The 11,072-nt window shown below is 50.8% G+C and overlaps 1 protein-coding gene across 2 annotated transcripts; it reads right to left on the reverse strand.

Annotated features, from left to right (window-relative positions):
* Positions 1–5,166: 5,166 nt before the first annotated feature.
* Positions 5,167–9,831, reverse strand: FXYD2 (FXYD domain containing ion transport regulator 2). 2 transcript variants are annotated; one of them, XR_014558451.1, is made up of 5 exons: positions 8,320–9,831; positions 7,688–7,762; positions 6,119–6,155; positions 5,878–5,987; positions 5,167–5,370 (listed from the first exon to the last, which is right to left on the reverse strand). XR_014558451.1 is itself a non-coding variant. In XM_083714932.1 (5 exons), the coding sequence occupies exons 1-4, from the start codon at positions 8,420–8,422 to the stop codon at positions 5,957–5,959; spliced, it is 246 nt and encodes an 81-aa protein (XP_083571058.1). In that variant the 5' UTR covers positions 8,423–9,831; the 3' UTR covers positions 5,167–5,370; positions 5,951–5,956. The 2 variants fall into 2 exon arrangements, 1 of the variants encoding a protein (XP_083571058.1); XM_083714932.1 differs by having other exon boundaries at positions 5,951–5,987.
* Between the last annotated feature and the right edge of the window lie 1,241 nt (positions 9,832–11,072).

Raw genomic sequence — 11,072 nt, forward strand, 5'->3', positions numbered from 1 at the left:
ACACTCCCTTCCTTTGCACAGCAAGGAAGCCAAGCACTGACTTCAAGAGACTCCCTACAATGATACAGAAAGCAGAGAAGGTGTCATGCTGATGGCATCACACCCCAAATACCTGAACAATTGGGCATGGGGCCAAATTAGGCCTACCAAGGGTCCTCGTTTCCCCTACCTCCCCCACACCTGATATCAGTGATGGGGCAGGTAAATCTATTGTTGCAATTGGGTGTGTTCAGAGTGCACATTCCTAGTTGTTCCTCTGCAAGCAGGGATTGCCCTTGCTGATTTTAATATTTGCCTGCCATCTGCATTTTACTGCCCCACACCTTGTTACAAAATGCTACGTTTATATGAATGTTCAAAACTTTGCAGAAAAATAAGGTAAAGTTTTAAGGTGTATGTATAGAAGGCCAGCATTTCCAGCATAAGTTTTCTTGAAAATGTCCTGGAGAAGGATGGATCTGGAGTCAAGGAAGCAGAGGCCGGCTTACAAGAGGAGAATGTCTGAGACCGGGGCTAGGGACTCCTGGGCAAAATGTATACCCAGGCTGACCTCTAGTGGCCCTCAGCTGAACACCAACCCTTTGTTTCACACATCTAAAAGCTTCTGTATGAACTTAGTGGGAGAGTCTGCCAATGGAAACCATAGGGCCACTGCAGCCTCCCTAATCATAGCACATGGTTTGTTACCTCACTCAGTTTGGGTATACATGAGGCGATCTTTTACATTTAAGGTGGATTTTTAGGAGCTCTAAATTGGAGCCTGGAGGGACGCGGGTGGCGCTGTGGTCTAAACCATTGAGCCTAGGGCTTGCCGATCGGAAGGTCACGGTTCGAATCCCCGCAACGAAGTGAGCTCCCATTGTTTGGTCCCAGCTCCTGCCAACCTAGCAGTTTGAAAGCACACCAGTGCAAGTATATAAATAGGTACCGCTCCGGCAGGAAGGTAAACAGCGTTTCCATGCGCTACTCTGGTTTCTTCAGAAGCGGCTTAGTCATGCTGGCCACATGACCCAGAAAAACTGTGTGCAGACAAACGTCAGCTCCCTCGGCCAGTAAAGCAAGATGAGCGCCGCAACCCCAGAGTCGTTCGCGAATGGACTTACCGTATTTTTTGCTCTATAAGACTCGCTTTTTCCCTCCTAAAAAGTAAGGGGAAATGTGTGTGCGTCTTATGGAGCAAATGCAGGCTGTGCAGCTATCCCAGAAGCCAGAACATCAAGAGGGATTGCTGCTTTCACTGTGGAGCTATCCCTCTTGCTGTTCTGGCTTCTGAGATTCAGAATATTTTTTTTCTTGTTTTCCTCCTCCAAAAACTAGGTGCGTCTTGTGGTCTGGTGCGTCTTATAGAGCAAAAAATATGGTAACTGTCAGGGGTCCTTTACCTTTACCTTTAAGTTGGAACCAGTGCCACTCTGGAAGGTGTGGTAAAAGGGTTTCCTCCCTGCCAGCCATCAGAGAGCCTTGCTGAATGCTACACAGACATACCCCATTCCATTGTGCATCGCAGGGTGGCCTGGGGCTCACCCCAGCAGTGGAGGTCAGAGAAAGCATGTTTTAAATTGTGCACCTCTTTAAGCTGAAGGTTGAGCTGGGAGTTTGTAGCTGGAAGGGAACTGAAGAAGAAGTGGCTGGGTGGGTCATTCATTGGCTGTGAGGGTTAAAGGCCAGAGGAGACGATACTGGCATCATGGTAACAAAGGAGGCATCTTCTCTCTTTGACAGGGAAGGGGGGAAGGAAATGAATTTCCTAGGACCTTCTTTTTGGTTCATGAATGTTTTGAGGTTGTGGTACTCAGACCCCGTCTCGTCTGTATACTGTTCCCTGCAGTAGCCAGGCAAATATCACTTGAGAAGTTTGCAAATAGGGCATAAGGACCAGAGGCATCCCTTGTTGTTTGTCCCTGGAAGCTGTCATTCAGAGGTAGACTGACTCTGAATGTGGAGTCTCCCATCTGGCTAGCAAGGCTGATAGGAAGGACGTCTGTTGATAGAGCAGGTAGGAGGACCAGAAGGAAGGTGCAGTGGGCCTAGCTTGGCTTTTCACCCCCCACAAACACACACACTGTTGAAGCACCAGTTGTTCATGTAAATGTGCCTATTTCCAAGTTAGTATATTGCACTCAGAAGTGTCGGAAGTCTTCAGAAAGGGCTTTAGCTCAGTGGTAGAGTACATACTTTGCATTCAGAAGGTCCCAGGTGCAATCCCTGGCATCTGCAGCTGGGAGAAAATCCCATCTGAAACTCTGGAGAGATGCTGCCAGCCAGCATAGACAGCACTGAGCTAGGTTGACTGGTAGTCTGGCTCAGCAGAAGGCAGCTTCTGTTCTAACCTGATGCAAAGCAGGAGAGTCCTCTGCCTTTTCAGCAGCTGTGCAGATGACATCGGCCCAAGCATTAGGCAGGGAGAGACATTTGCCTCAGGCAGCAGAAGTTAGGTGGCAGCCATCTCTCTCATTCTCTCTCTCTCTCTCTAACTAACACACACACACACACACACACACACACACACACACACACACAAATAAACACAAAAACACACATCCATTCTTCCTGAACCCCTTAGGCCACGTTATCTCCAACCTTTCCAGACCCAGGACCTACTTTTAACCTACACATTCATTTGGGGACCCATCTCTTAATCTTTTACCATATATTTGCATGGTGGTAGTGCCTCTGTTGCGATCCAACTTGGATCAGGCCTTGACCCACTACTGGGTCCTGACCCAGCAGTTGAAAACCAGTGCCGTAGGGCATCCCCATCCATTGAAAATATGAGCCATGTGTGCTACAGGTACCTCCTAAAAGGGCCTCCTGCCACCCATGTACATTAGAGGGTGTTGTGCCACCCCATTACTCATGTTGAAGTGAGAGTCAATGGCCACTCCTGTACATGGAATTTGCAGGTGCAGTGGGCTTCTCCTTTGGTTCAGCCTACAAAATGTCGTGGGGCATGAGGAGGAGGTGGCTCTCCTGCAGTTCACAATCAGTCTATGCTGCCTGCCTCGGTCCTCTCCCCCCCACCCCCAGTCTGCAACAGAAAAGCTGCAGCAGGAGACCAGCCAAGGGGCCCACATATGCAGAGAGGTGCAGCTGTGACCAGGCAACTGACCCATCAGCATTTCCATCACAAACAGCTCCGTCTATCACAAGGAGTTTTCTGTTATAATTCTATCTACAGCTGTGTCTCCTCTGCACTCCTCCTTCCAACTCTTTGGGGAGAAATGCTTTTTTGTAAGGACCAGATCTATCCTACCCACCCCAAGTACTGTATTGTGCCCCCAACATGCACATGTTTAGCGCCCAGCCATTAACAGCCATTTGGGTGTCTGGCAATGGCCTGAATATGCAGTTCTAAACCTCATGCTCATCTGAAGCTCAGGTACCAAGATTTAAGATGTAATTGAGAGGGTTGCTTAGAATCATAGAATAGTAGAGTTGGAAGGAACCCCTGCAATGCAGGAAACCTTTACCCAATATGGGGCTAGAACCTAGAACCCTGAGCTATCCATCTAGCTTGCTCAAGGTGGCCCAGAGACAACGCTCTCATCCAACTGCATTACATTTCACACTTTATGAAAGGGGGGAGGGTTGGCGACATGTTGCCAAAGACTGATCACAGAGGATAGCACACACACTGGAATTTCTGCACAAGCTCCATTTGGAAAGAATGTCACAAAGCAGGCTCCTGCTTTTGTCAGCTCGAAAACCTAAGGGCACAGCTGTTGGGAGAGTGGCAGACACCAGGTGGCAGCACCAGCCCAGCTTTGCCAGGCCCAGCCAGACTAGTTTGTCATTTGGAGTTTCAAATGTGGAGGGGGGTGGCAGAGGGGAGAGAGGTGCCATTACAGGGAAACACACAAACACCTTCCGCACAAGGAGTACAGGATTCCAGTATGAGCATCCTGTCTGACATTGCAAGGGATCCTGCCAAGGGATTCCTCTGGAGCACACCTGGCTGCTTTACTAGTGCCCCTAAACACATTGTTTGGGTTGCTTCTATAGCTGCTCTGCTACTGGCAGTTTTCTTTGCAATCCCTGCTCATTCTCTCTCCTGGGAATAGAGGCATCCTGTGTAGAGAGGAGGCAGCTGCATATTCCCTGACCCGGCCAGCAGGCCTATATGTTCTATAGGCATCCAGCAAAAATAATAGTGTCTGAGAACCACCTGGGAGCTGGCAGTAAGTCTGCGTGCAGTGTGGGTTTTGCTTTAGGAAGTTTTACCCACAAATTTTCCTCTTCACTTCTTCTGTGAATCTTAGATTTATGGTGTAGATTCACTCTGATAAGCAAACACAGTATCTCGTCTCAGCATAAAGATTATTCCACATTTATTATGAATAAGATTTTGTGGACTGGAGTCCACTTTATCTGATTTACTATATAATAAAAACTCTTTCCCAGCCTGCTCTTTAGGTATTTAGAACGGTAACTCCCATTATCATTGCTTACTATCAGCTATGCCTGCCGCTGCTGCTGCCAGTTGGGCAGTTCAGCACCAGGTTTGAGTAGGCTGTTTTGAGGTGCTCCAAGCATCTCCACTGCTGCTTGCGCTACCAAATACACTAACACAGCTTTGGCTGCTCTGAAAGTTCAGTCCCAATAAGCCCACAGAAGTCACAATCCAATTGGGCATCACTCACAAACAGGAATCTGCCTTATCCTGAGTCAGATCGTTGGTCCATCTAGCTCAATATCATTGATTCTGATTGGCAGTAACTCTCCAGGGTTTCAGGAAGGGGTCAGGAGACATTCCCAACCCTACCTGAGATACTAGCGAGGACCTGGGACCTTCTGCATGCAAAGCAGGTGCTCCATCACTGAGCTATGGCTCCTCCCCAAACAACTAAGAGAGGGAGAAAGAGAAATAAATGCCTTTTCACCTGGCAAAGCTGGGATCTTGGCCTGCACACATTTCCTCCAGTGTACCTGGTACAGGAGGGGAGGTGATGCCAACTGCTCTTCATTATATGGTAGCAAGAACTGGCACTGCTCCCAGTGAGCTGAGGGATGCTTCTCAGCCCAGGATCCCTTGTGCCCAGTGGCCATGATGGGGTCAGGATTGAGATGGCCCCAGACCTGGACACATCTGGAACAAATGGAGAGGAGGTAGAGAAATTGGATCAACAGCAGTTGCCCCTCCCTTCTGCACAAACAACACAACAAATGTCACTCTTCCCTAGTGGACATTTTATTAAATAAAGCACAGAAGAAAGCAATCTGTTTTACAGAAAGAGAATTCCAGGCAGACTGGGTGCAGCTCCGAAATCAGAAGGCTGCTCTGTTCATTTGTCGAGTGCAAAAGATTTGGCTGCTGTGATGGGCCTATCCCTTTGGCTCCAGCAGGGACCTCATTGGCTGGTCAGAGGAGTGCTGCAAAGGGGGAGAGTGGAAGAGATAAAATGTTGGTGAACCAACCTTAACCAAGCTATACATGCCCCCACCATCCTTCCCTCCATGTCTGTTGCTTCCCCCGTGACTCAATTTTAGAAGCTCTTTGAGAGCAGGGATCTTCCATTGTTGCTCCTGCAGCTCTGTAAGGCGCCAAGTATTCTGGCAGAGCAGTATAAAGAGATAAGAGAATCCATAAAGAGAGGGCAATTGCTCTGGTGTTAGTGGAGTCTTTCCAGGGGGCATGTTCCTTGCACAGCCTTGGGAAATTTCCTTCCCTGGGCTCGGATGGCTCAGGATGACCACATTCCCAGGTCCAGAAGTTGATCTCCTAGTCTGGGACTGGGTCATGGCATGGCCCTGGAGAACAGGGTCTGCAACAAGCAGCAGTGAAGCCCAAGATGAGCAACTGACTAGCAAGGGCAAGGAAGGGGACCCCTCATTGGAGGCTTCCCTTCCCAAAGGACCCCTCTGGTCAAGGGGCAGTACCTGGCTAGAGCCCCTTCAAGCTATTGCCAGAGGAAAGGCACCTCTGAGGCCCCTCAGCCTCCACCAAACATACCAGTGTTCAGACTGCGTCATCTTCATCATCTCCTTGCCTAGAAAAGGGAGAGGGAGAAGACCACCCCTCTGTTAATGTGATCTGGGCGCCCTGCAGACTGCCTTCCATGCAGCCTGTGCCCAGAGAAGGGATGGGGCAGGGGGAAAATCCTGACAAAATTGCACCCACCTTCGCTTCCTCTTTCCTCCACAGCGGAAACGCCGACCTGGAATCAAAGAGACAGGATGAGGCCTCAGACAAACAAGAGTGCCCTGCCTTCCCCCATGGTGGGCACCACCCTCCAACCCATATTTTCCTCAAGGTTTTCTTTACAGCCTGCTCTGCCCCATAACCTCACTCTTCCCACTCCCACCCCCACTTAGCCCAGGAACAGAGGCAGATTTAGGGGAGTGCAACCGGTTTGATCGCACTGGGTGCAGGGCATCAGGGGGCACTGCAGGCGGCCCCACAACTATGGTGTAGAATGGAAGGCAAGAGGCAGAGGCACCAAATTTTGGCTTTACCCAGGGCGCTGCTGAAATTTGACAAGGCCTGCCACTGCCAGGAAAACAATCCCCAAATCTCTCCATGGCAGAACACTGGTTGGCCCGCCCTGTGGCCCTCCCCCCATCTTATCTTCCTGATGCTCCATTTCAGGGGGGCCTTCCACCCTCTCACCACCTGTCAACACTGGCCGAGCCTTGAATTTCATGTGCTGCTGCAGAACTGGAAATTTCCACTGAGATAAAAATCTAGCAAAGCTCAGGGATGGAGAAGTGTGTTTGTGACTATGTGAGGGGGGAAGTGTTTAACTCTTTAACAGCAGGATAGGGGACCTCTGACATTGCAGTGACCCACAGACTGGGAATGGCCTCACAAGCAGGTCAAAGAGGCTGGGGGGTGGGGCTAAAATGGTAACTGCCACTCAGGCAGGCAGGAGGATCCTTCTTGGGATTTGGTAGGAAGGGGAGTTGCTTTGTGGTAGGACCCTTCCTCTCCTTTTCTGTTCCTGCTCCGGAGATCTAGCAGGTGAAGCTTTTCCTGGCGTAGAGATAACAATAAGTGACAGGAGAAGCTTTACCTGCTGAACTTTTTCCTGTGGGGCTTCAGTCTCTGGATTGGTCAAGTGTGAGCCAAGGGCTGAAATTCACCAGAACCTTTCCCCCTTCCCCACTCAAGCCTGGAGCCTGGGTGTGTGTTAACAGGCCACAGCAGATCTATCTTCAGGAGAGGTGGGGAACAGGCACCCCGTTCCCCTAGTTCACTTTCTTGCTGTGGGGTAGGGAGGGGCTGGAGGGGCACCTGTGACCAAATACAGGAATCTTCCTCTGGGGAAGTTCCACTGGATCACAAGGGCTGCTGGAATTTTCCTACAGCAGATCCCTGGGGTAATGACAGCGGGAAGGTGGGGAAAGGGGCACGGGGCACCCCAAGGGAGGGACTTTTGCACTCAGAAACCACTCCTCTTTTCCACAAGCAGCAGGCATGGTGCCCACCCCATACACCCATTTGCATGGGCCTTTGTGAACACACATCAGGAGCATGCTGAGTAACGTCTTGTAGGTCAGGGGCTCCATCACCTGTTTGCTTATTGTTCAGCTGGGCGAGGAAAGAAGCTGCTCCCTTCCTCCTCCTTTCTGCCCCCAGAGACACCCACCCCACTTTGGCACTCTCTTTCCACTGGTCTACACTCCCCTCTGCCATCATGTAGACAAGGCCACTGCCCACCACCACCCCAGAAAAAAATACAATACTTACTGAGGATGATGGCAAGTCCAATCAAAAAGGCCACAACCGCAAAGATCAGGCCCCCATTGCGAATGGTTTCATAATCTCAGGGGGGAAAGAGGGGGAGAGAGAGAGTTAATCTAAGCCCATGCAGCAATTGCAGGGAGTCCCTCTGGCTCTGAGCATCGGCTTTCTTGGGAGCCTCCCCTCCCTGGCTAAGTTACAGGGGAATTCAACAGAGCAATTAGCTGCTACATCTCTGCCAGTTTTGAAGCTGGGGGAGTGGAGCAGGTTTTGATACTTTACAGGGGAAGGGAAAAGAACAAATTTGGGAGGAAGTGGAAAGACATACAACCCTCATTTCCCAACCCCAAATTTTATGACTTTAATAACAGGGAATGTATCGTGCATGACTCTGGTGGTACAATGTATGGCGCTGTTGTAGTCTGTTTATTGCGTTTGAAAGTATTGCTGCCTTTGTTTCATCTTTCAAACAATTGCAAATATAGCCATGGTTTAAGCTGGATCTGCACCCAACCCAAAGTAAATATTTTCTAGGTTTTGCCATATGGCCTTGGGCGTCGTCCCCCCCCCCCCCTTACTGTAGGAAGCTAGCCGTAAGTTTAGCACAGCCCCCCTCCCCACTCACTCCCTTTCCTTACCGTAAGAGAATTTGTCAACGGCGGTCTCGGGGAGCCTTTCTGGAGGAGAAAAAGGAGAGGGGAAAGTCAGGCTCTGAGCTCCCGCGGCAGCACTTGGAGCCATTGGGCGGTGGAACCCGAGAGCTGCGTGGGCGGCAACGGCTTCTTTCCAGCCGAGCTCTGGAGTCCTTGGCTGAAGAAGTTCCTCCTACCGCGGCGCCTGTATACTGGGGAAAGGTGCTTCTAGCGGATGACCCCACCAGCTGTTTCAGGCTACGCTGCTTCCCTGCTCCTCTCCGTGGCTAATTCCACCCCCTAATTGCCGCCCGTCCAGTGAGGAGGGAAATGAAGGGACTGACCCCCACGAGAGATAGTAGATTCTCCTTCCTTGGAGGTTTTTAAGTAGAGGTTGGATGGCCACCTGCCATGTATAATCTAGTTGAGATTCCAGCATTGCAGGGGATTGGACGAGATGACCCTCGGGGTCCCTTCCAAGCCTACGATTCTCTGCTTCTATCACCCGCTTGCCCCACAGAAGTAGGGAAGCTGCGCCGAGCAGAGCACTGCCAAGGCAGGCAAAAGCCCCCCCCCCCCCGGGTGCCTGGGGTTCAGGTCTAGGGGAAGAAGAAACTGGAAATGAAACTCTGGGGCGTGGGGAACTCTCCCTATAACCCCAGGATTTCTCCATTGCAGCCGGAGGGAGGACAGGACTCTGAATCCGGAAAGCATGGTGGGATCCTGCGCCGAAGTCAAAGCTGCCCCGTTCCTAGAGGTGCTGCTGCGGTTGTGGGAACCGAAGGAAAGCGCGTGGACCACTAGATACTCGGTGCCATTATGCACCAACCCGCTCAGACGCAAGGAACAAGAAATGCAAGACAGCTGGGCCAGGCCAGCGGGGACCCATCTCCTTCAGCATCCCTTCCCCCAGTGGCCAACCAGACGTCCCAATGCAAGCAGGACCCAAGTGCAACAGCCACTCTCCTCTCCCGAGGTTTCTAGCAACCGGTACTCAGGAGCACACAGCCTCCGACAGTGGAGGGAAAACAGATGGATGGGGTTAGCAGACTTTAACAGCCTTCTCCTCCAGGACTCTCTTTAATTAATTCTCTTTTAAAGCCATCCAAGTTGATAGCCATTACTGCAGCTTGGGGAGCGAATTGCAACACTCATTCGCCTGTCCTGAGCCTTCCAACATTCAGCTTGGTTGGATACCAAGGAGTTCTAGTGTTATGACAGATGGAGTTTCTCCCTGTTCGCTTTCTCCACGCCGTCATTTCATTTCACTTTTAAATTGTATACCGCCTTTCTATTTTACAATACCCCAAAGCGGTATACAAGCTGAAGAAACAAAGAATGTACACCTTATAACACATCACCTTGCTGGCCTTTTCTCTAAACTAAAAAAACCACCCAAATGTTGTTGCAGCCCCTTGATCCTTTCGGTTGCCCTTTTGCTGCTCCTTTTCCCAGCTCTACAATATCCTTTTTCAGGTGAGGCCACCAGAAAGGCACAGCTTCGCCCTCCAGCAGGGTCTAAGATGGGCAAAGAATCCACAGGGAGGGGTATTTGCTTTGCTTTGCAGCATTTTTCTTCTGCTACTTGAGTTAGGATTTTGCGCTGGGGGCGCGTGAGGGAGGGGAGAACGGATGCAGGACCCTCTCAGTCTCTTCGCCCCGAGGGAGAGGGAGAGCAGCTCTGCTCAGCCGGCCAAGCAGGGGCGGGGAGGGGCGCTTACCATCTGCCATCGTTCAGCTGCCGCGGCCAGAGGGTGTCTGGAGAGGCAAGAGGCAGCGGAGCGTCCCTTAAGGGGCGGCGGGGACAAGGCTCTATTAACCATTAATGGGGCCCGTCTAATGTTTAGCCCGGGCAGTCACAAGGTGAAGCTGCGGAGGGAGGGGCGGAGGGCGGCCCGGGGAAGGGAAGGGCCTGGACTGCCCGCAGGAGGAGAGGACCAAAGGAACCAGGCGGAGGATGCCCAGCACCCAGCAGTTGCCTCACTGTCGCCATCTGTGTACAAGGGGCAAATAAGGGCCTTGATGTTTTTACTTAAAAGCATATCGTGGGTTGGAGCCCCACATTGGGCAAAAAATTCCTGCATTGCAGGGCGTTGGACTAGATTACCCTTGTGGTGCCTTCCATAGCGCGTTGTATAGTAAAAACAATAAAGCAGCATTATAAAAAATAGGCTGCATCAGACTGAAGGCCCTCCTTGTCCAACATCCTGTTCTCAAATAGACCAACCAACCAGATGCTGCAATGTGAAGTCCACAAGCAGAACAGGAGTGCACCAGCCTCTCCCACCTAATATCCCCAGAAGCAGGTACAGTGGTACCTCGGGTTAAGAACTTAATTCGTTCTGGAGGTCCGTTCTTAACCTGAGGTACCACTTTAGCTAATGGGGCCTCCCACTGCTGCTGTGCTGCTGCCGCACAATTTCTGTTCTCATCCTGAAGCAAAGTTCTTAACCCAAGGTACTATTTCTGGGTTAGCAGAGTCTGTAACCAGAAGCGTCTGTAACCAGAAGCGTCTGTAACCCGACGTACCACTGTAGTTCAGAGGCATACTGCCTCTAGTATTGGATATAGTACAGTACCTCCTTTATAACTAGTAGTAACCACTGAAAGCATTATCCTCCGTGAATTTGTCTAGCCCCCTTTAAAGCCATATAAGGCAGAAGGCAGGGATCTTGTGGGATCAAAATTGGTTTCACTGTGCACTGCGTGAAGGAGCTCTTCCTTTTGCTTCAGGGGATGTCCTTGGGGTTAGGGTCTCT

Source organism: Podarcis gaigeae (assembly GCF_964106915.1).
Source record: "Podarcis gaigeae genome assembly, chromosome: 15".
In the NCBI taxonomy this organism is placed as follows: Eukaryota; Metazoa; Chordata; class Lepidosauria; order Squamata; family Lacertidae; genus Podarcis; species Podarcis gaigeae.